The sequence below is a fragment of the Saccostrea echinata genome, unplaced genomic scaffold, assembly GCF_033153115.1.
Source record: "Saccostrea echinata isolate AGI-Se365-2 ecotype Australia unplaced genomic scaffold, CSIRO_AGI_Sech_v1 ptg000036l, whole genome shotgun sequence".
NCBI classification, from domain to species: Eukaryota; Metazoa; Mollusca; class Bivalvia; order Ostreida; family Ostreidae; genus Saccostrea; species Saccostrea echinata.
The window spans coordinates 1,692,132-1,717,937 of record NW_026889785.1 but is presented as its reverse complement, the minus strand read 5'-3'; the positions used below and the strand labels follow the sequence as shown (position 1 = coordinate 1,717,937).

General features: G+C 33.0%; 2 protein-coding genes across 2 annotated transcripts in view; both read right to left on the bottom strand.

Moving 5' to 3' along the window:
• LOC133199838 (uncharacterized) overlaps positions 1-22,149 on the bottom strand; it is a 72,130-nt gene extending 49,981 nt beyond the window's left edge. The window contains exon 1 of the mRNA XM_061335664.1: positions 22,083-22,149. Within this exon, the coding sequence (XP_061191648.1) occupies positions 22,083-22,149 (67 nt within the window). The remainder of the gene's footprint in view (positions 1-22,082) is intronic.
• A 157-nt stretch (positions 22,150-22,306) lies between these two features.
• Positions 22,307-25,426, bottom strand: LOC133200032 (uncharacterized). Its single transcript, XM_061335795.1, has 3 exons — positions 25,084-25,426; positions 24,909-24,999; positions 22,307-23,505 (listed from the first exon to the last, which is right to left on the bottom strand). The coding sequence occupies exons 1-3, from the start codon at positions 25,382-25,384 to the stop codon at positions 22,320-22,322; spliced, it is 1,578 nt and encodes a 525-aa protein (XP_061191779.1). The 5' UTR covers positions 25,385-25,426; the 3' UTR covers positions 22,307-22,319.
• Between the last annotated feature and the right edge of the window lie 380 nt (positions 25,427-25,806).

The window sequence follows — 25,806 nt, the reverse complement described above, 5'->3', positions numbered from 1 at the left end:
ATATGACTGCGTTGACTATTGGTCAAGGGACGACCATTTGATTCAGAAGGGGGGGGGGGGGCAAATTTTTAGTCAGATTATCTATTTTCATGGAATTGAAGGACAGATTATTTCCAATATGATCCAGTACAGATTATGTATTTTTTTGCTTCACTGAAAAAAGTTTGAAAATAAAATAAACAATCCATCCCGCCCCAAGGGAAAACACCCAAACTTTATTTCGTGGTGGTGGGGGGGGGGGGAGAGAGAGAGAGGGGGGTTGGCATTTGTTTCCGGAATAATTTATTTAACCCATAGTATAATAATAATACTTATTATAATATGGCTTAAAAAATTATTACGGAAACAAGTGCCTTTGGGTTGGGGGTTGTAGCACTTATCAAAGATGGATTATTTATTTTCCTGCCAGTTGAAGACAGATTATTTATTTTCAACATTTTCAAGAACGGACTTTAGTTTCTAAAATCTGTAACCTCCCCCCCCCCCCCCGCATCAAATGGTCATCCCTTTAATGACAGACATCAACTTACATACATCATTCAATATAAACTTCAACTTCCAGTTCTGTACAAACATGTAACTGTAGCTTGACTTTAATTATTTAGGTAAAATCAATAGCCTAGTTCTCTCACATTTATAATTCAGTTTTTTTTTTCCACATTTGTTTTAAAAAGGCACTGACTTTCCAAGGCTGTATTCATTATAATATATCACTCTGACTTATTCTCTTTAGAGAAGTGGAGAGGCTAAAGGTCAGTTTTCTTGTGACAATTGTGTGTATTTATTAGGGATGGCAATTTGCAACCGGTTAACCGATTACTCGGTCGGAACGATGGTAATCGGTTAGAAAATCTGTAATCGGTTAGTCGGAAAAAAGTAAAATATATGTAAATTTGAACGCAATTTCCTTACAAATCATTTTTAAAAATGAAACTTCTACAAACACGTTTGATAATTTAGCGTTTTCACAAATCTATTTAAGCTGATTTGGAGGTAATTATTATTCTCCTGATTGAGATCGCGGGGTAATTGGTCAGTTGCGAAGTGTTAATTACTGTATATACAACATGTTACCCCGACTGTCCTGTAATTCTTTAATGATGTTAAATAAATCACCGTTGAGCACAGTGAACCATTATGTCTATCTTTTGCAGTTATCTATCAAATTATATTATAAGACAAAAATTGTATATTAAGTGAAAGTTCAGACTTGGTTTTGATTATGGCGACAATGCAGAATGTGTGACATCTGCTCTAAAAAATTATCAACGTCTGATTTCTCAGGCATGTTTCATGGTTTTCGTAATTTTTTTCCTATCTATTGCAATTGAAATAAAATACATCTATATGTACATGTAGTTTCCTGATCAAGATAAACAGATTGTTTCTAACATCTTACTTTGAGTAGAGCTACTTGAAAAAAAATGTCAAGAAAATGTGTATTTTGATATGATTAACCGGTTAATCGGTCGGAACGTCTTGCGGTTAACCGATTAGCAATTCTGTAATCGATTGCCATCCCTAGTATTCATGTTAAAATTGTTAATATAACACGTCTATTACATACATTCAGACGTATTTTAGACGAAATGTCAGTTGAAGTGCAGACCGTCACCGGTTCGAGTTTTACACGTTTTCCAGAATCAAAACATGAAGGCTTGCGAAGAGAAGTGGATGTAGGCGAAAGCCTGTCCACTTCTCTAAAGAGAATACACTCTGACTGAGACATTGTACCTTTTCTTACAACCAATTCAATATAATTCTGATATCTCAAGTTTATCTTTTATCTCCATTTTAAAACTCCCAAGACCTTGAGGCTTATAGGCTTCAATATCATGAATGTGCACAGAGCTGATTTCCTCTACAATGTGGTCTTTTACATTTCACCACTGTTCACTTATCAAAATTATTCTTTTGCATGCAGGAAATAAACAAAGAGGTTAAAATTTGTATGCACATTAAATAAACAGAAAAAACCCCACTTGATTTGACTTGGAATCCAGGATACATGTTGATAATGTAAACAACTTCCAGTCAGTTTTGTCCAATGATTTTTTTATCTCTCGCACTAAAGAGCTCACAATTATCAAAGGGAGATAATTCAATTTTTAAATGAATGTCTGCTATTTTAATCATAGATTTCTTATATTTATAGACTGAATACCAACAATGTTTTTAAATGCCTTTTAAAATCAGACATCATACTTTTTATTTCTGTGAGTAACATGAATTGAAGTAGCCGCATTTTATTGATTGACATTCCCAAAAATTGCATTTTTTCAGAAAAAATCAACTTTAGACACCGTTTCCATGGTAACTACTCAACATTCATATGATCTAACAATATTTTTTGGAGTAGTTTATGAGGTGGTAAATTCTAGCCAGATTTGAAAAAAATCTGTGACTATGCGTGCCACAAAAGTTTAAGTGGTTACAGAGAATGGCTATTAACTATAGTAAGTAGATTGTAATGAATTTTGTTGATAAAATACTTTCTTTAAAATAATTAATCATCACTCAAGTTTTTTTTAGCAACTTCTAAGCTCAAGAACAATGACCACAGTAACTATCAGTAAATCTCAGCATCGACAGCACATCAACAGTATTTATCAGTATTTATCAGACTCAACAGTAAAGACGACAGTAATTATCAGTATTTATCAGAAACAACTAAAATTATCAGTAACAACAGTAAGAATAACAGTAAATATCAGTATTTATCAGCAAGAACAGCACAGTATCAGTAATTATCAAACATTATCAGTAAAATTTGGGATTCTCAGCACTTTTTTCATCCAGTAGTGTTTACTGTTTACTCTTCCGCTGCGTATTTCCAGATGTCAATAGCATTGCGGTCATGTCATAAATCTGACCTAAGCTAAAATAATTTCTACATTTTCTCAGCATCCATGTCTTGATCTATAAAAAGCACAGGTTGACCTTCTTAAAACTTGGTGACATTTTACATATACTCTACTGCAGTTGCATACGCATCATCTATTCATGTGGCAGTTATTATTACTTTACTAAATATGTAAGATGTGAAAAAATTATGAACAGTTATTCTTTTTCAGTTGATCTTTCTACTCTGACACAACTTTAGGTTGAAAAAGAGAAAAAAAAAAATACATAGCTAATGAAAAGCAATATTGATAGAACGTATACGTATTATTGACTTTAGAACTCGAATATATTGTACATCAATTTAAAAATTAAAGAAAAAATATCCACCTTCGTATTGCTTTCCATATACTGGTGTCTACTGGTGTCTACCTTTCCTAGCTGTTTATCTTTGCGGAGACAAAAAATTAAACATAAGATTTTTCATGTACCATAATTACAGTGACGAAATCTATTACTGTTGTTTATATTTTTCTCTTAACATGTCTTTTTTCCCGAATTTATAACACGTTATTTTTTGCATACATATACATGTGTATGTACAGATTAAGAGAAATGTACATGAATAAAAAAAAAAAAACTACAGGTATACATGGTAGAGGCCGTGTACCATTATTTTAAGCAGGCTCATATCGGCAATCGTATATTTGATAAGTAGAAAGAAGAAAAAAGGAATTCCCCGAGTGTTCTTCGAGTATTAATCTCAGCTAACTTCTTATGATACCATTTTTTGTGATTAATTTTAATAATTGAATATTAAACACTGCACATATAGGCAGAATTATTCATGAAAGTTTTCAAAGAACAGAATTGTTACTTAGTAGACATTTTCGACAATCGATTATGCCGGAAATGTCCGAGAGGATTGCGATTGTCATAGTCAAGGTCATTTTATTTTAGTTCAAAAACGTATTATTTACAATGACTTTCCCTATTCCACGTTACACAAAACAACCCCGCGCAGCCAAGTACAGATGGCTATCAGAATTTGAACCCATTAGTTCACGATTAGTAGCAATGTGTGCTCAGCATGTATGCTTTAGGTACTCAAAGGCAATGATATCGCATTGCCCATCTTGCAGAAGTCACCATGCAATTCAGTCAATTAATTAGAAGAAAACAATTCTTTTACACTCTATTGCTTAGCATTGTATTACAAGATATAAAGAAATACACAAAGAATGCATAGTTTTTTTTAATGTCAAAAATGATGTGCTCATAAATTTAATTTTTTTTTAAAGTTCGGAATAAAGTTCTATTAATATTGCTTTTTTAATAGCTTTTTTTTTTTTTTATTAATTTTTCTTTTTATAACTTAAAGGAGTAGCCGTATATATAGATGAACTTTCTTAGGAAAGAATAACTGTTCATGATTTTTGTTACATCTTGAAAAAAAAAAATCAACAGTGCAATAAAATACTGCCACATTAATGAATTATGCATATGCGATTGCAGTAGAGTACATGTAAAACAAGTAACTTAGTATAATGGAATGAAATTCAATGACCTTAAAAAATCAACAAATTCAAAGAGGGCAGCTTGTGCATTGCAAGAAATCCCGTCCGATTTAGCTGTGAGCTGAACTCAATACAAGTGCCATTAACGCTAATCACTGATATTCCCCTAATAGTGATTCGAGACAATTGATGGCAGAATCTTGGAGAGGTGGATCTAAGGGGAAAAATACTTTTACAATTTTTTTCTTCGGATGTCATTGATAAATTTAGCATTTATTTCCTTTGATATGATTAATTATTTTGCTACCACGCATTCTTCTATATTTTTACATGTGGAATTTATTTCAATTTTATTTAGAATTAATTAAATTTTTCTTGGAATTTAGCGGGTTTTTTTTAATTATAGCCTTTAAATATTTCTGAATCTAAGGAGAATCCATAGTGTGCAAGTCCCTCTAGGACACAGCGAGTTACATGTACCCCATACGATGCATATTTCACTTACCCCTTGAGAAGAAGGTAAACATGACCTATTAACACCCTTCCTAGTAAGCATTCAAAGGCAACATTTCTCAGTATTTTAAATTTCAATATTGATTCTTTTCCCAACACACTCTCTTTTCAATGCCCTAAAATCAGCCCAATCCACCCCGTATACATCATTAGACATATTTAAGGGAGAAAACTGTGTTTTTAATTGGTACTACTTGCGTGGTTAATGAAATGGGGTAAAATTAGTAACCTATGACATACTTATACCTTCTACCAACAAATTAAGGGTTACAGATTCGAACATTTATTTTTAATTTCCTTTTTGTTTTACTTTGTTTATTGTTAACTCGTTTATTTCCTATAATTATATGTTTCATTTTAAATTCATTATTATTATTGAGCGCGTAGGATATTGAAATCATGCCCTCCCCCTCCCCCCTCCCCCCCCCCCCCCCAAAAAAAATGGTATCATAAGAAGTTAGCTGAGATTAATACTCGAAGAACACTCGGGGAATTCCTTTTTTCTTCTTTCTACTTATCAAATGTACGATTGCCGATATGAGCCTGTTTAAAATAATGGTTCACGGCCTCTACCATGTATACCAATAGTTTTATTTGTTTATACATGTACATTTCTCTTAATCTGTACATATACACATGTACATATATATAAAATATAACGTGTTATAATTTCGGAAAAAAGACGTAAAAGATAAAAATATAAACAACAAAAGTAGATAGATTTCGTTTCTGTAATTATGGTACATGTACATGAAAAAATCTTATGATTAAATTTTTTGTCTATCTTTCTTTCATTAATTTTTGCACTTAACATCCGATACTCCGCAAAGAATACAGCTAGGAAAGGTAGACACCAGAATATAGAAAGCAAAATGTAAAATGTCACCAAGTTTTAAGAAGGTCAACCTGTGCTTTTTATAGATCAATACATGGATGCTGAGAAAATGTAGAAATTATTTTAGCTTGGGTCAGATTTATGACATGACCGCAATGCTATCCAATAAAAGGGTTGATTGACATCTGGAATTCACGCAGCGGAAGAGTAAACAGTGAAGTGATGAGAAACTGATCACCTCAATTTTTTTTCTCGCTACCACCCATTGATAAATTCACTCATTTTTCTTGAAAGCAATATGTCCGTTTCCCTGTAATATACACTATATAATGAATAGTGAGTTGGGAATTTAAATATTATTGGCCGTATTGATATGGCCGGCGTTCATTGCCTTGTTCCCTGGCTCATCCACGCCAAAGGTCACACAGAACACTAAGCAAATTAGGGAAAGGAAACCAAGCTAGATGACCTCTGAGTTTTGTGGACGCACGCAAGTACTTTAAGAATGTTTCAAAAGTGTACTTTTATGGACGATTCGATACAAAAGAGACTGCTTAGTGCTGGAACTGAACTACAAATTCAAGTCCAAATCTTGAACAAACAAGGTAAATATACAATTTTATATATGTCACGATGTATATATTTTTTAGGTTTAATAACTGAAGCTGAAATGTTAAACTTTAACCAAGATTTAGGTTGCAGTAAAACTATCTGCATATGCTATTAGTTACCTCTCTCACTTCCCCTTAAAAATTTCGATGATGGACCTAGTGGGCATCAGTAATACATGTACAATACAAATACAATACTATAGTAAGTAACTTTTTTGATTATCTTATGTAGATCCATATCACGAATGATGATTATTCTCAGAAACATGTATAAATGTATGTGTGTATATGAGTGTGTATTGGGGGGGGGGTCTTTAGATGAATGCAATTTCCATGCAATATAAACAGAAAGACTGTTTTACAAAAATTCGGGAGCAGGCACCTGCTGATCTACTCTAGTGCGCAATATTAAACCAGTCATATCAGTCATGAAATCATATATAAATGCCTAAGGCTTTGGAAAATTGAAGTTCATGAGACTTAAAATTCTCATCCATAGGTCGACTATGGATTGGTTCAGAATATGGTTGCCAGATTTCCTTTGGAAAATGCACTCTACAATCTGTCTAGTGTATCAGCCAAGAGAAAAGCATAGTATTGGAACTTCGGTCAAAGATATTAAAGGAGGACGCTGTTTAAATAAAGAAAGTGTAACGGGGCACAAAAAAATCTTATACCTTTAACAGAGAAAGAAAGATGTCAGAGGTTTTTTTTTATGTTTTTGTATGTTTTTCTATGTTTAGAAGGTTTAATATTATGTTAACTTTAATAATTAGCTTTTCCAGCTTGCATGATATTAAGATAAAAGTATCGTTTGTGATATATTTTTAATATTCTTTAATATGAAATTTTTTGTCATCAAGATGTAATGTATGCTTTTCTGTAAACAATATATACAGAATTAGTTTATTTTATGAGAGGAAATTTACCTTGAAAAGTTCTGCTTTTTTCAAAATGTAATATTTGATTTATTCTGTGAATTATATAAACTGCATAATTGACATTCTTTTTTTTGGGGGGGGGGGTTATCCCGTAAAGTCTTGCTATCATCGAGTTGCAGTGTTTGGTCATGCTTTGAATAATATAAACTGTATTATTGATACTCTTTGGGAGGGAAGGATTTAACCCGTACATACTTGCTATTTTCAAAGTTTAATGTTTGTTTTTTCTAAGTATGATGTACATCTAAACTGTATCAGTAATATTCTTAGAGGAAATTTACCCCGTAAATTTTTACTACCTCCAATATATTGCAAAGCATAAATTCTGTATCAGTGATTTTCTTTGGAGGAAATTTACCCCGTTAAGTCTTGTTATCTTAAAGATGAGTGTTTTTGCTTTGAAATACTGTATATAAACTTATCAATGTCATTTTTAAGAGGAAAATTACCTTATAGATTGTTGCCATCTTAAAAATGTTTGCGAATCAAAAATACTGTTTCAGTGATTTTCTTTGGGGGGGAAATTTACCCCGTAAAGTCTTGCTATCATCAAGATGGTTGCCTTTGCTTTCAACTCTGTATATAAACTGAATGTCATTTTTAAGAGGAAATTTACCCTGTAGAGTTCTGCGATTTTCAAAGTGTAATGTTCGCTTTTTACAAGAGTAGTGAATACTTTATCAGTACCTTCTTTGGGGGAAAATTTACCCCGTAAAGTCTTACTATCTAAAACATTGGTGCTTTTGCTTTGAATTAATATATGGAAGATGTATCGATGTTATTTTTGGGAGGCAGATTTTTGCTATCTTTCAGATGTTGTGAATCATAAAAACTATATCAGTTATTTTCTTTGGGGGAAAATTTACCCCGTAACGTCTTGCTATCTAAACGATAGGTGTTTTTGCTTCTAATTACTGTAAATAAACTGTATCAATATCATCTCTGAGAGGAAATTTACCCTGTAGAGTTCTGCGATTTTCAAAGTGTAATGTTCGCTTTTTATAAGATAAACTGTATCAATAATTATTTTAAGAGGAAATTTACCCTGTAGATTTTTGTTACCGCCAAGATATTGTGAAGCCTAAATTCTGTATGAGTGATATTCTTTTGGGGGAAATTTACCCCGTAAAGTTTTGCTATCTAAAGTATGGTTGTTTCTGCTTTGAAATACCGTGTATAAACTGTATCAATATCATTTTTGAGAGAAAAATTACTCTATAGATTGTTGCCATCTTCACGATGTTTGCGAATCATTAATACTGTAATAGAGATTTTCTTTGGGTTGAAATTTACCCCGTCAAGTCTTGCTATCATCAAGCTGGTTGCATTTTCTTTCAAACAATGTATATAAACTAAATCAATGTTTTTTTGAGAGGAAATTTACCCTGTAGAGTTCTGCAATTTTCAAAGTGTAATGTTCGCTTTTATAAGAGTAATGAATACTGTGTCAGCTAATGATATTTTTTGGAGGGGAAATTTACCCCGTAAAATCTTGCTTTCTACAAGATTATTGTTGTGCTTAGAAATACTGTGTATAAACTGTATCAATATTATTTTTGAGAGAAAAATTACTCTGTAGATTGTTGCCATCTTCACGATGTTTGCGAATCATAAATACTGTATTAGAGATTTTCTTTTGGGGGAAATTTACCCCGTAAAGTTTTGCTATCATCAAGATGGTTGCTTTTGCTTTCAAACACTGTACATAAACTGAATCAATGTCATATTTTTGAGAGGAAATTTACCCTGTAGAGTTCTGCTATTTTCAGTGTAATGTTCGCTTTTTATAAGAGTAGTGAAAACTGTATCAGTGATATTCTTTGGGGGGAAATTTACCCCGTAAAGTCTTGCTATCTAAAAGATTGTTGCTTTTGTTTTGAATTACTTCAGGTACTGTTTCAATGTCATTTTTGAGAGGAAATTTACCCTGTATGTTTTTGCTATCTTTAAGATGTGAATCAGTGATTTTCTTTCGGGGGAAATTTACCCCGTAAAGTCTTGCTAAATTGTCAATAGTTCCTCCAAATATTTAAATTTCAGTTTATTTGTGACACTAGATCGTGTATCCATTAGAAAAATGCTGATTTTTCACAATCTTATGAATAAATATCTTATAAAACTGTGTTTTTTGTTAGATTTTGTCAATACCCGAGGGAAAAATGCCTAAAACAGAAAAAAAAGATTTTCTGTTTTGATTTTGGAATGCGTTATATTTAATTATTTTTTTTCAGTGTGTAATTTATATTAGAGTCTAGTGAAAAAAGTTTGACGATGATAAGCATTTCACCGGGCGATTCACATACTCAATGACAACTATTAATTAATTATAACTGAACATTGAGTATTTTGTCTGTTAATATAGTTCTGGTGTAGCGAGTTTTAATCTTAACTTAATCTAAATGATTGCAATTCATAACTAATCTTTGATTAATCCGTAATAATTGAAATAAATTCCGAGAGATTCCGAATAGAAAATCCAGATCGAGGCCAAAGCGTGCGAGAATCGTGTACAAAGGGTGTGAGAAACGTGAACAAAGCGTTTCGTGCAGGCTTTCGTGTAAACCGTGCAGCCTTTCGCACAAAGCGTTTCGTGTATACCGTGTAGCGTTTCGTGCAAACCGTGTAGCGAGTGTGTACCGTTCGTGCAGCGTGCGTGTGGGGTAGTAGCACGTTTCAGGGTCTGTAAAGTGTCCAACAGGACTATAGTTGTAAGATGAAGAATGTGAACACGATGGAGGATTATGTATCCGAAAGCTCGGTATCAAAGCTCTCTGAAGTTTTCTTGTATTTAAAATGTTTGGAAGCAATGGTCGATGTATATTTATAGGAAATACATGGTGTTGTCTTCAATTTGAAATATCATGGAATACAAGGCTGGACTTTTTGTGATTAATAATATTACTTATATTAACCACGTCAATTTTTCTGTTGGCATGTTGGAACTTATGAAAAAACGGATTGTTTTAGCTGTATTTTCTTCCTTAAAACGTGGCGGTTTAGAAACCCTGGGATTTGCAATATCCAAAACTACGGATTCAAGCCTGTATTCTGGTGTCGAGGAATCCAAATATGACTTTCCTTGACCTTTTTAAGTAGACTTTTCAAAAGATTCAAAGGAACAGAGTAAAGTTTGGTGCGAATGTGATGAAGACCTTAGCGTTGGGTAGTAATGAAGATGTCGTGTATAAAAGGTTTATTGTAAGAACGATGCCAATGACTAGGCTAACGTCTCTGTGTATTGTTAAAAAGTCCCATCACATTTACATTGTTACATTGTGGACTGGGAAGATTTCCAACACTATCGACATTGTCATTACATCAACAGGGAAAGGCCGTGCTTAGTTTTCTAATCCAATATTCTTCTCGTTGTCTACGGAAAGGTGTACTGTATGATTGACTATTTATTTGATGACAAATATTTTCTAGAATTCTAACTTTCATTGATAAAATAGAATGATCAGGTAAATTAAAGTGTTTGTATAGAAGCTGCTGGTCCCAATTGTTAATTTGAAATCCAAGCCCTGATATTCTTTTATTTAGTGAACCCTTGGTATCAACAACATGAATAAATCCACAACGATTACATCCTATTCCGTAGACAACATTAGAAGATTTGCAGTTCAGATTTTCCGAAGATTTGGTATAGAAGCTCTGAGCTCTGTCCAGTAAGATTACTGGTAAAACAAGTGTAAGTAATCAAAATGTCACCGGTTTTGCAGTTTTTTGCGGAACATTTTGAAACAGAAGACTTGAGATCGGAAAAGGAATCTTCAAATATATCTCTCATAGCATACCATACAACCGATACATTTTATCGATTCTGACAACGTGTCAAGGTCTTCTTTTTTATGTCTGGCCCATTGCCTGGCGTAATCTTCCACAGGATCCATAATAATTATGACATGTCGACGCCAGTTAAAAGATCGGGGTTCCCTAAATTTTGGTCCTTTTAAAATTAATGAATTAAGGTCCTCATTATTTACTTTATTTACGTCACCAGTAATAAAATGTCCAGCAGGATTATAGTTGTAGGGTGAAGAAGAACATGATCAGGAATGAAGGTTATGTTTCAGATTCTCAATATCCAGGCTCTGAAAAGTTTTATTGAAATTAAAAAGTTTGGAAGGAATATTCTACGTATTTTGTATGAAATACAAGTTGTAGTTGAAGCAAGTCTCAGTTGGGCTTTCCCCACTCCCTTGAACTGGAAACAATCAAATAGCTTTCAAATAAATCGAAAGCTCCGAAGTCATCTTTATTTTATGACACATTCATTGATGTAAGGGGTCATGACCCCCACAGGTCTCCCTTGTCACCCCTGGAACTATGAATTATCACATATCTCTAAATGGTTGAAAATTTCTCATTTAACCATGAATAATCTTGTTCCTAATGCCAATGAAGATATGTCCCCTTGGAGGTAACCCCACCCCCTGAAACTGGAAATAATCACATCTACTGAATACTATCTCCTTTACTTTTTAAGAAAAACATTGCAGTTTATCAGTCAGTAAACAGCAATAAGCAGTGGCTGTTCCATGAATGAAACCTACAATGACGTACATATCAATAATACAATATTTAATTAACTAAACCGAACTTTAAATGATTAATTTGTACAGATATAATATAAACAATAAGGTGTCTTTCTTTGGTTGTTAGTACGGGAATTAATGTTGCAGCTATTGAAGAAAAAGTAACATATGCATTTACTGCAACATCTGCAACGTTAATTCCCCTACTATAACCAAAAAAAGCATTTATTGTTTAAATGACCCGCAGCAAAAGTGCATCGCTGATTATTCACGTAATCATTCATGACAAATGAGGTTCAACCCACTAAATTAAGAGGCCCATGCTGAAACGTTTTAACTTGTTTTAACTTGTGTGAAACTGCATTACATAGTGTATATTCAAGTTTGTCAAAACAAGGGGTCGGGTGTACCCTTAATAGGGGATCAAAGTTTTTAGATTAGAATGTATAGTAAAAAAACCCACTGATGAAAAACAAATTAAATTTGTGTAGAAGCTTCTTTAAATATTGTATATGAAACACTACCCATCCTGCAGTTTTGCTCAAATTTCCTTTAGATTTGGAGCACAATGTGCTATACTAAGATACATAATTCCATGAATCGGTTATCGATTTTCATGATTAGTGTTGCCATGATAAACAAAATATATTTTTTTGTTTTTCGAAAATTTTGGATAAAAGAGGGTTTTTCGCTTGGAACGTATATACCGGTTGTTTATATACTTGTATTTAAATTATTTTTTTCTATAAACACATGCTTTACAATTTTAAAAATAAATTACGTTGTGTTTTTCTATCGCGTTGGGAGAGCCTCCTTCCGCTGCTGAATTTATAAGAAATGTAAAATATAAAACCGTTTTCTTCTAAAATCAATAGAAAAGATTTTGAATATTCCGCAAATCGAATAAACAGAACAAGGACATTTAGTCATACATACTTTATTTTGATATATAAGCATACAGCTGTCACTCTCAGTCGAATCAACTTTCTTTTGGTAGATACAAATTTAGAATTAAAAACCCCCACTAGCACGGACTAGAATGTCAATCAGTGAATTCCTTCACGAGGAATTTGAATTTTTTCGCGTCTTATTAATATTTAATTACTTTTTTTTCAATAATACAAAGTAAGGGAGTTTTTTTAATCCTTAAATAGATCAACGGATTTATCAGAATAGTTGTTACTCGTTGTTTTATATTAAATAAAATTATTTTTGAACAATATGTACGATATTTCTAAATAAATTTTCAGTAGAACAACCGATCACGATCAGATTAAAGTGACATCCGACCAGATCTTTTACACAATTTTACATCTGGATAAGATAAACGGTGTACATCATCGATTGGTTAGACAATAGAACTTAACTAGGTATACCCGAGTTTTTGGTCAATTAACAGGAAACTATATACGCAACGTACAGTGATAGATTTGGATGACCCATTATCTTTACCAAATCTAAAATTTAATGCTAGCAGATAACAAATTAAAGAATAAGACTGCAAGCAAATAGACAATTATTTTGATACACATCATGATATAAAAGAATTAAAACAGATGATATCCTTAAAAAATTATTTTAAAAAAATTAAATGTCACTCAAAGATTGTTAATTGTATAGCATACATAAAACCTTAAATATATGTGGCATATATAAAAGCGCTTTAATTGTTCTTTTTTTTATTTCCCTTTTCGGTGATGAACTCGGTTTTAATTACAATTTTTTTTTTATATCTTTTGAATTTATCTTATAAGTCTAATACGAGATTTACAATTGAGTCAAAAAAGATGATATACGCCGAAAATCACATCGAACTCCACCGTTATATAATTTTGAAGTAATATTAAAGGGACCTTTACACAGATTCATTGTTTACATTTTAAATTTCTACGCTTATCCAAAATGTAAACAATGCAACTGTGTCCAGGCCCCTTTAATATTACTTCAAAATTATATAACAGTTTAAATTTCTACGCTTATTCAAAACCTTAAAAACCGAGGCCCCGTGTCACAACATTCGTTGGCATGATTAATAACCCTCACTGTTCAATGGCCCTGAATGCCGAGTAAAGGTCAAAATTTGAAGTAATTCACCGGTATATGGTGACATCTCTATATGAGTGAAAAATTCTCGAATGGGACATTTAACAACATACAATCAATCAATCAATCTATACTTATTCAAAAAATAAAACCAGTTATGTAAATTGAACGTACATGAAAATTCTTTGAATTTAGAATTAAAGAGCGCAAGGATGTGTGAACCAAACGCGTTCCGAAATTCGTACTTTCAATAACTTCCAGATAAAAGAAGTTTCTGAACACAATTTTATTATATTTTCGTGTGAAATGCTAAGCAACATACAAGTCATGATTTTATTGAGAAAATTTGAGAAAGTATTAACTTGAAATCTGTGCTTTTAATTAAAGTGTTTATTTTAATATATAACACAAAAATATAATCTGTATCTAAAAAAACAGGTACCAGTTACAACTTTGTCTCAAACAAATGTAGTCAACAATATAGGTGGCGTTTTTCCACTTTGATTTTAACAAGAGAACAGAGGACTGTGGGAACTAATCCCCCATGGCCCCTTTTCCCTTTCTTTTTAAATAGTATTTGTTGAATTAAAGGAGTTTGATATTATGCACCTTTAGGCCTGACTTTATGGTAGCTTAACCCTTTTACTGCCAGTGATTTTGTATTTTTTCTGCAAAACTGAGTATAGAATTCAAAGTAGAAATTTAGACATTTTCTAGTCACTTTTACATAGAGCAACCTATATATTTTTGGAAAGGTAATATCTTAAAGTATTTATTCATGAATAGTAAAATGACGTCACGGTTGCCATAGCAACGAATGAGACCTATAATTGTCAAAATATGTTTTTTCTTCTTTTCTTCCAAGAAATTCCGATTTACAAATAATACTATTATAACAGAGAATTTAGTGACACCTTTAACACAAAGCATGCAGTCAATTATTTTTTTTTTTTTTTTTTTTTGTTATACTGGTCAATTGTATTTGATAGAAATACACAATATCGTCATCTGTAGGGCAATTTATGCAATTTTCAAATCAGTTTCCCTCCTACAGTTTTTGCCTGATTTCAATAAAATTTGGTACACGTTTACAGTACACTAAGATACACAATTCTTTATTTTAGCATTTTTATTTCAATAAATAGTGGTGCCAAGGTTACAAAAAAGGACTTTTGGTAAGGCAACTTCTTAAGGATTTTTATGATTTAAAAAAAAACCACGGGTATACTGTATTCAATACCACATCAAAATTACCAATATAAACTAAAATTGACATCTATAAAACGTCGAAGGGAGGGGAATTGCTAAACATTGTCTCTAATTCGTTTGTTAAATGTTGATTTGATGTCCTCAGAATCATGCGACAAAATTTCGCCCTTTCTAACTTCTTAAAAAAACCCATGTGTTTTAACAAAAATAATGCTCAGTCGTTTTCAACATCAAGTGGGACCCCATTTACTTTCAGTAAAGTTTTATCATTGAATAAAATTACTTGCCTGGTTCAAGCGATCTGAATTTGAGAATTCACAACACTCTGTTATGTATTCGAACATACAATAACACAAATTCATCATAAAATTTAAAAGAAGAAAAAATTATAGAGCTTAGGTAAGTTCCCGGATGCTCCTAATTGTACTTTCATTACCATTTAAAACGTTTTAAAAAATAATGAAATGGCGGCTTTTATATTCAATAGCGCATTTTGCTATTTTCGAGCGACGTTCTGACAAATATTTACATTCTTGCCCCGATTTATTTTTCTCGTAACAGTAGATTTAACTTGTTCAGCTTCCTCAATAGACATACTTGTAATCCCAGGATTAGGCAATGATGGGAATATACGAACAATACAAATTTGTGAACAGCACAAAAAACACGGAACCCCGGAAATTCTAGAGATGGGATCAGGTCCCCAGGAGGAGTAAGCATCCACTGTTGACTGGTCACAGTGTGAACCCTATGCACTGATCAGGTAGACGGAACATTCCGTCAAATTTAGTGTTGAAACAAAGGCTTAACTATGTCTAAATACTACTTCTACTACAGTTATTGCCGGAATCAAAAAAATGCCGCGGCAATTATTCTCCAATACAGTACCGACCAGACACAACCTAACAGAAAGCGAACCCAGAGCGCACCCCGGGTTCGCTCTCTGGGTTCGCTTGGGGTTCGCTTGGGGTCCGCTAGTGCTGACCTCGAGCGAACCCAGAGCACACCCATAGCGAACCCGCAGCGAACCCAGAGCGGACCCAGAGCGAACACTGAAAGCGAACCCCAAATTCAGTAGCGGTCCCAGAAAGCGAAAGCGCTTTCGGTGTTGCGTAACAGAGCTGTCAATCAGGATTAGCGATTAACTCATCAGCGCGTCGACCAATCAACATGCCGAACAGGTCTGTCAATCAGGATAAGTGATAAAGTGCGTTGACCATCAGCGCATCGACCAGTCAACATGCCAGTTAGTAATCTAAACATTGTACAAGCAAAGCGTGTGAATGTACAATGTAAAGATTTTTAAACATGATTTTACATTTATATATTTTAATTCTCCAGACAACATGCAATATTTACACATCTATTTTCATTATTTTTTATTTTCAAAATCTATTAATACATTATATATTTTTTATTATCCAGGTAGCCTGTTACATGTATAGTTACATATTTATTTTCTTTATATTTTTATAAACCATTAATATACATGTATAAATATACATTGCGTCAATTTATCAGACAGTAAGTACATTAATTCATAATAGAACAAAAGATAATAATGGTTATAACAATTGTTACTAAAAAAAAAAAAGAATATAAAAAAACTGGTCTTCAATAAATTATAGAATTTTATTATCTCAAGATATAGTATAAGAACATGTACGTGCTTTAATTTAATTATTTTTTATTTATTATTTCAATTTACATGCACGTTTTAATTTATCCAGATCAACATCGAAATATCGATCTTAATAATTGATCATGAAATTAAATGTACATTGTACAGTATAAATGTGCATTATGTCAATACGTTAACTGGAGAAAAAAATTCTCATTTTTTTTAACTACTATGATATTTTTTTAATTAATCTTTTACCAAAATTTAATAAATAGCTTGATTTAAATACATGTATATAGGGAAAGATTATTTTGTCAATTCTAATTATCATACATGTAGACCTTACATTGTATGTTTTTGAATTTTTCTAACTACTTGCAAGTCAAAAAAAAAAAAAAAAAAAAAAAAAAAAAAAAAAAAAAAAACACACACAAACACACACACACACACAAATGATTATCACTTGCCTTCGCGTTCATATATATATATATATATATATATATATATATGTATATATATATATATATATATATATATATATATATATATATATATATATACAGGTTTATATGTTCACGAACCTCTTACATGTACTACATGTAATTTTCGAAAAACTCTATATGGATATAAAAAAAGAAAAATACATGACGTGTACGTTTTGTACTTGTGCATGAAAAGTACACGTAATTCCAACATTTGTAAATTGAACTTGCAAAGATACCTTAATACGAAAACGTACATATATTTTTTTCATTACATAGGTACCTGTATTTGAACTCTTGTAATTGTTATAATTATTTAATTTTAACACTTTAATAATTATAGTTTCAAAGTGAAGCCAAGGTCATCACGTGTCGGTAATCATCCACCTGTTTCGAAGATATTGCGGGTGCTAAGAGCAATCGCGGTGGGTTTTTTTTAATTGACACTTGCTAGCTGGATGTATACTGTCTCCATGGTCACGGTATACCTGAATATATACTCCCCCTACATTCGATGCCCCTTAAGTTACATGTACCTCGTCTGGACACGTTATCAATGAGAAATTCAATTATTATTCTTATTCTTTTTTTTATTTTTTAATTTGGAAACGTAATAGTTCTTTAGTACGTTGCATGTAATTTGCTGGTACCTTAATGCTGAAAATCAGTAATAGCTTTACGAGAGAGAGAGAGAGAGAGAGAACACTGTATATTATTTGAAATTAAAATCGCTACAACCGACCTATAGAAAACAATTCGAGTACGGAGAGAGATGGGGGGGGGGGGGGGCTCATCGAAATAATACAATAAAAAAATCAGGTGTTATTATCTTAATTTCATCTACTTAATCATGCGAGTTTACAGTTATTGAATTCTTATTTTGTTTGTTTTCTTTCTTGTTTTTATATATTTTTAAACATTTAGAATTTTGTTTGTTAACTTGCCGCTCCAGTATGTACATGTATGTAGTGGGGCGGGGGGAGGGGGGGATCATGAACCAGTAAGGAACACAAACTATTCAAATGATCATTTACATGTATTTGAAAACAACTTTAAAATAAAATATATTCTTATCAGTGGACCAGTTATTAGTTCTTGTTTGTTTGTTTGTTTTGGTTTTTTGTTGTTGGGTTTTTTTTATAAGTCTTCCGTTAAACTCGCCTTCTAAAACAATGATTTATAGTATGGAAGTAAATTATAAATGATCTGTAAAACGAAACTCAAGTTACACTGTATGAGAATTTTTAGTGATTATCACGATCTACATATACATGTAATGGACGACAACCTAGCTTAAATGTAAAGTGTTAAATATGAAAACTTAGCATTTTACGTGTACAGTATGTCTCAGCTATTTCATAGATAAGATCAAAATTCAGTTGTTTGTCTTTCAAACATTTAAATTACGATTTAAATAGCATTTACAATTACAACTGGAAGTTCCAACTTATTTTAAAACGCATGAATAATGTAAACAAATGAATTTAAAGCTTTTTTTTTATTAAGATACTCTTATCAATTTCACTCCATCCGATACATCGAAAATAAATTTAACACCTTTTCTTCTTTTTCTTTCGAGATATAATTAGCTTGTAAGTTAAGAAAAATAAAAGTGATAATTCTACGTCGAATGTACGGTGAAATTCTTGAAAATTTATCAACGTTCTGCATATTGTCACTTACATGTACATGTTTCGATCGCCATAAAAACAATAATGATCGATTTCACTACTGTATCTGGAATATAAAAGGGGCGGGGCTAACTGGCGGCAAGATTAAAGCGGGGTCCGCTTCACGCATGAGTGCGTAAAGCGAACCCGGAAAGCGAACGCCGGGTTCACTCTAGCGGACCCAGAGCTGACCCCGAGCGAACGCAGAGCGAACCCGAAGCGCACCCAGAGCGGTCCCAAATTTTCTGAGAGCGGACCTGCAGCGAACCCCGAGCGAAACCAGGAAGCGAACCTGGGGTGCGCTTTGGGATCGCTCTGGTGTTAGGTTGTGTCCGGTCGGTACTGTAAATCACGAACGTCATCAAAAATATTCAGATCAGAAACACATATCAAACCTGAACAGTTGAAATGAATATTTCATTGTAAAATCTAATACTTAGATTTAAACCATATCGATGTGTCGTCTTCCGCACTCTAAAGAGCGTGTATAGCCTAAAACAGCTGATAAATGTCGGTTTTTATAGCTATGTCGGGCTGTTCCAAGGAGATTCCCACGACATTTACACTCCGTGATTCTACTGATAAAGCAATGAAATAAGCAACTGATTTTGTTATTTTACATTCATAAAAGTTAATCAGTATATGTTAAAAATAAATTTATCAGTAATTTAAGAATATTTTTACCCCCCCCCCCCCCCCAATCATAAATTGTCTACATTCTATGCAATTGTTACACAAGTAAACAAATAAATTGACCCTCTGTTAAATGGACCAGCGAAATCGCGACATGGTTCGTTTCTCTATAGAGAAAAGGATCAACCGTATTTTAGAGCTGTTAGTAGAATAGAAATAAAGTCCTTGTTGTCGTGAATGATGCAGAATAACCTCATCGTCTGTTGTTTGAAATATAAAAGCCTCGGCTAACTCCTCGGCTTTTATATTTAAGCATTTCTCGACCTCAGAGGTTATCCTGCAACCTTCACGAAAACGCAGACTTTATTTCTTAAATATATCTGCAAAAACCAACTGTGTGTAGTAAATATAAGGAAATTATCAAATCTTCATGCTGCTGTAAATATCTGAAAATCCTTTTTTGGTGACATAACTCATTACTGTACAGATGAATTTATACGTAGATCCCAACTCCTCTTTTCCTTTCAATAAAAAAACGGAGAGGGCAAATTAACCGCCTTCGAATGAAAACTTCCTTACTAAATGAACATCAGAAAGACTATTCTCGTGTGATACCCCCCCCCCCCGAAAAAAATACATGTCTGCATCTGGTTGAGTACAGTTTGGGTCACACTCTCGATCATGTTCTCTGCCCATGGTACATACATCTGTTTAATTGCTATATATATTTTCCAGGAGGAAATATCAGTACAGGCTTATGCGAAGTAATTTCACCAAACTTTTTTTTTCGGGACGCACGGTATATGCTTTGTAATCTAAGGTAAAATACATGTACTGGAAATATTGTTGAGGTGACACACACTTCGCTTTTTATAGTGCAAAACGGGTGTCTATTTAACCCCGGCCAAAATGTAAGAATAAGATTCACTTCCAATCTGGGGATGGTTATTGGAGGGGGTGCCCTGTCCATCTCATTATTGTTTACACAGACAAACGAGTTTCTTGCAATTCAGTGGCGTATCTCTGTCTGTTTGATACAAAACACAATTTTCTTCTATTTTTTTTTGTATTTCTCGTATTTATCAAAGTCGCAGTTAAATCGGAATCTGAATCGCTACCCGACGTGCCTCCCCCTTCCTTGTGCACATAACAACCATGGTAACAAAAAGAGGTATAATTCAAAAGAAAGCTTCCTGATTTTTTTTTTAAAATGGTATCACAATGTATTTTTAACTATTTTATTTTCATGTCCCTATCATTAAATCTTTATTTTTATATTTGAAAATAAAAGAAAAAGAAATTATCGAGTCATTTCCATGCAAAATGTGCAGGTAACAAAGATATATAATATAGTTAATAATTAATAATAGTTAATATTGGGCTTCATTCTTTAAGGTCAGGGGAAGCGGGTATTGCTACATATGCCAGTAGTTTGAAAAGACATGGTAGGTCGAAAACTGATAGTTCAAAAGTCGGATATATTGGCTCAGTTGAGAAGCGTTTGTTTGTCTCTTGGATTGTATTCGCATTCGTTTATCTTGCCCATATATTGTATTTTCTATTTTCTATTATATTATATTATATATTATATTATATTTTCTAACCCATGTACGCTGACTGTCATGCATAGCATGTTGTTGTTTTTCATATTGTATTTTAGTGATGGAGTAAATACTGGTATTTTCCCGAGTTTCGATAGTATTACGAAAAAAATGTATTAATGACAAGATGTTTTACATGTAGCGTGGATTGGACAGAGATTGACCAATGGAAATTGATTTTGATGTTCAGTGGAGAACTGGTTTTAAAGGTTGATCATTTCTAGCCGCCTACTTAAGCGAGCAGCAGCAACGTTTATCATATGTAGATATATGTGAAATGAATTTTTATTAGGTTTAAGATGTAAGTTGTGAGGTCCGTCACAACTTTAATTGCACCAAGCGGTATATTTGGTTTATAATTTTGGAAATTTAATAGCACGGTTTTCAACACACACAAGACTGGCTGCTATGCACATCATGTTGTTTTTTAATTATTGTAAGTACGTAATGGAGTAAATTCTTGATGGAAATTATTGATCGTTTTCTTTATATTTCATTTTTTGAAGTCTTTATTTATGTTGAAGTCGAAAGCGAGAAGCATCTCTTTCAATTTACAAATATTCAAAGGTATTCTATGTTAAAAATGTAAGCATGATTGAAATAAAATTATTCAAATGAAATATATTGAGATAACGAACTGTATTCAAGCTCAAAAGTCCATTCAAAAAATACAAATCAGGAGCAGATCAAAAAATGACCTCTGAAACATCAGAGGTGAGATCAGGTGCCATGGAGGAGTGAGCAACTTCTGCCGACCTGTCTCACATTAACGGAAAATCTAATGAACATGCGTTGATCAAAAAAATATCCGAAAGTTTCAATTATTTTGTCTCTCATCGTTATAATAAACCACAGATTGAACATATTAAATCTTAAGTAGGTTCATCTAAAGAAAATGTTTGCAAATGTAAATGATCATTCATAAACTGAGTTCAGAGCAATAATATTTTCCGTTGAATTTTTATTAACCGATAGTTTTTCCTTTATAATGTTTACTTTTATCCACTGAAGATAATTGACAAAGACATACCTGCAATCGCAGACGCTCGTTTGACAATATGTGAGTAAACTTTGCAAGCAATCTGAAAAGGATCCATTTCTCTTCTTGTCAAAATTGTGTGCTTTTTCTTATTTTCCTATAATGCAGAAAAAATATTTCCTTATTAATTATCCGACTTACAATTCATTAGATTATAATTGATTAAAAAACAGTATAATGCATATACATGACTCATTCTATATAAGACATTCATTATTTGGTTGAAATTCATATTCTTACTTCTTTCCAAAACGATTCGGTGTCCACCCAGTCACATGGTTGACTGCATCCCTGACAGAACTTGTATCTTTTTGACACAAAGTGATTTACCGAATTTTCTTTATAACCCTCTTCTTTTCGACAAAGAAATCCTAATTCATACTCAGTGGAACATGAGTAAAACTGAACAAGTTGTCGAACTATTGTAAGTATTTCTTGCTTGACTTCTTGTCCATTTTGTTCTGAATGCTTTCCAATAAATTGAACAGTAACAATCCTTTTTGACGTAAAAAGGTAAATCTGTTCGCCCTCGTTGCCAGACTTTTGATAACACATATCTGCACCAGCTTTGCACAACCGGAAATCGTACGGGTGCCAATGTCCTGAGTTCACACAAGCTACTATTAATCTGCCAAAGAAATCATATGGCAGATAGTCTTTGAATTTAAAACAAAGGATCTGTGAGGACTCATTGCTTCTATACCTCGCATTGCTGGGTTTGAATTCCTGGGTGTTTATGCTAGGAACATACCAACCGTCTATGCTGGATCCATCATCGATTTCATAATTCTGAACATAGAACATCATACCAAGCTTACTCTGATATTCACCTAAAGTGTTCTGATACTGTTTTGAAATACCTTTCTGGGTCAATAATTTCTTGTAAAGACTGATCTCTAATACACCTTTTTCATGAAAGTTGCGCAACATTTTTTGGTCCTTAACATCAACAATCCTACAATCTTCTTCCACATGCTGGCGATCAGCTATTATGTGCTTGAAACAGTCAATAAACCACTGAATATCAAGAATAAGAATGTCCTGTAATCTACTCATATTGAAGAAAATAATTTTCCCAGAAGTGTGGAAGAAATGAAGCATATCTGCTACTTCAGTGTCACTCATTTCAAAATCAAAATGATCAATCATTTCCAAAACGTCTTCAATTTTTATAATTGGATATTTTCTTTTGATGATTTCAAACCGACTTGAAAATGTTACCCACTTTGCAGGCCGATTTTCTCTCCTGCATTTGTTGATGAGCATACAAATCTCATTTTTTATTTCAGTTAAAGCTTCCTCAGTTACTTCATCATATCTACAAAGATCTATAATGATAGGTTTTGAATATGCCTTTGTGACGAGATTTTCAGCCATAGCATCGTTAAGTAGATGAACAAAGTTGAAATCCTTCCTACAAAAAAAAATAATAGTTAAGAACATCAGTTTTTGGAAGATAATAAATAAAGAACGCTAATTGTCTTGGCACATGGAGAATCATGCAGCAACTGAAGTGATTCAGGAAAGTCTTCATAATACTGAAGCTAGTAAACTCGGCATCTGTATTAATCTATGGTAAATTATAATTTCATTTTTTTGTTTCGATTTTTATCATTATTACCGTTGATTTAGATTATCATTTTAAAGTATGTCTATTCAAAAAATGTCCCTAAAAATTAATAACCTATTTGCCATACACAGATCTAACTCCCTTGTTATTTAGAGCTGAACACGATTCGTAACTAGGCATACGCCATTTTTGATATTACTATCTACAATGTTAGCGTTCGTTACACGTGACTGCTGTAATGTAACGGTTATCGGCGTGGAATGGCGACCCGTGTTCGTGCTGATAATCTTGCATTACCTTTGTTTACATTTTATTGCAGATACGTGTATTTGTGTTTGTTTGCACTGACCTGTGCAACTGTTCTAAGTTTCTTTGGTATTTTACTCTCCTACATTAGCAGAAGTACACGGTTATTTTTTTGCTGTATAGCATGCGTTCGTCTACACAGGTGACGATTTATTACACTGGACAGTGACTTAGTCAGGGACTTCATATAGGGGTCCTCAGATATAGCAAGAGACCAATCAAATATGGCGGACAAATTACTTTTACAAATCGTGTTCAGCTTTAATGATTAAACCATGGGTACATAGAAGGTGGATTACATACCAATTCAAAATTGGGTAGGAGTTTACATTGTGTTTGGATGACAGTAAGGACTGCTGACTGGCTAGGAGCTAAAGTTTAAAAACGTCAAACGTCAAAGGGAAATGAAAAGTTGGACACGTGCTCAAAACCTGTATGTCCAAATGGCTCCACAGAAGGTTTGATAACGTACCAACCCACTTCATTTACCAGCGAAGCTTCAAAACCCAGTGTCATAGATTCTGACACTTCTGTTCCATATTTAAATATTTTATTAGAAAAAGACGTTAATATAACAACAAAACTTTGTGATAAACGTTATGACTTCAACTTTTCCATCGTCAACTTCCCTTATTTAAGAAGCAATATACCCTTGCCACCTGCATATGTTTTTTTTATCTCCCAGTTGATTCGATAGGCAAAGGGCATGTTCTACGTATATACGAACTATTTCTTAAACTAGGCAAGCTATTGACAAACTACTTGATGAAACAAGAAAATCAGCAGTCTCCTTTAAAGTCAACATTTTGCAAATCTTATTGTCGATACAATGATCTTGCCATAAAAAGTTTCTATCATTGAGTCATCAAGCCTACAACTAACATGAAAGAATTGTCAGTATAGTGGAATATACCAAGAATTGTAAATGAAAACAAATGTACCTTTTTTCGTCTTCATGAGTTCCAATAAAAATAATGCGTTCACTACTACCCCCATGGATTTGAATTGTTTTCAACCAGTAGTAGAAATAATCTGAAAAAAAAATCAATGAAGCAGACTTTTGAAGATGAAAGAAATCATTATAATATTGACAGATAGTTTAATGCTTAATTTTACCTTTTGGACTCCAACAGGTAAAAGCAACTCCGGGTCTATCGCAAAGAAAAAGGTTTTTGTTGACTGCCTCGGGAATGCTTTTATTCTCTTCTCTTTCTTTATGTTTTTTTCTTTGATTAAAGTCTTTAGATGTGTCTATCGCGAGAATGAATATAGCATCCTTGCGAATATATGTCTGATGAGAGGCGTAGTATTCTCCTTGACCGGCAAAATCCAACACATCCAAAACAACATCATCTTTATTTCCAAATCGTAATTTTAAGTTTCTTTTATTTCTTTCTTCAAATTCTTCTTCAAGCATAACTATTAAAGAATTTTTATAATACTCTGCCTGCTTTGACTCTGTGTCGTCTTCTGTCTGTGTATTATGCGTTGGCTCCTTATCATGTTCTATCTGTTTATAATGCTTTGACTCTATGTTGACTTCTGTCTGTTCATCATGCGTTGGCTCTCTGTCGTCTTCTGTCTGTTTATAATGTTCCGGCTTTGTGTCGTCTTCTGTCTGTGTATTATGCTTTAGCTCTTTATCATGTTCTGTCTGTTTATCACGATTTGGCTCTTTTTCATTCTCTCTCTGTCTATCGTTATCTGTTTAACATTGAAAAAGAAACTACGTCCAAACTATCAATGTACAAAAATCGTTTGTGTCTGCCTCTCTCTCTCTCTCAAAAACTTCTACATGTTTTACGAGACTTCTACATAAAAAGAAGAAGTCTTTTGCTA

Bases quoted from the DNA above. Each gene is read 5' to 3' on its own strand.
- LOC133200032 (XM_061335795.1), bottom strand. From the start codon at position 25,384: ATGCTTGAAGAAGAATTTGAAGAAAGAAATAAAAGAAACTTAAAATTA. The intron at 25,000-25,083 runs GTAAAATTAAGC...TTTTTTTTTCAG, and splicing joins TACCTGTTGGAGTCCAAAAG to ATTATTTCTACTACTGGTTG. The intron at 23,506-24,908 runs GTACATTTGTTT...TTTTTTTTGTAG, and splicing joins ACTCATGAAGACGAAAAAAG to GAAGGATTTCAACTTTGTTC.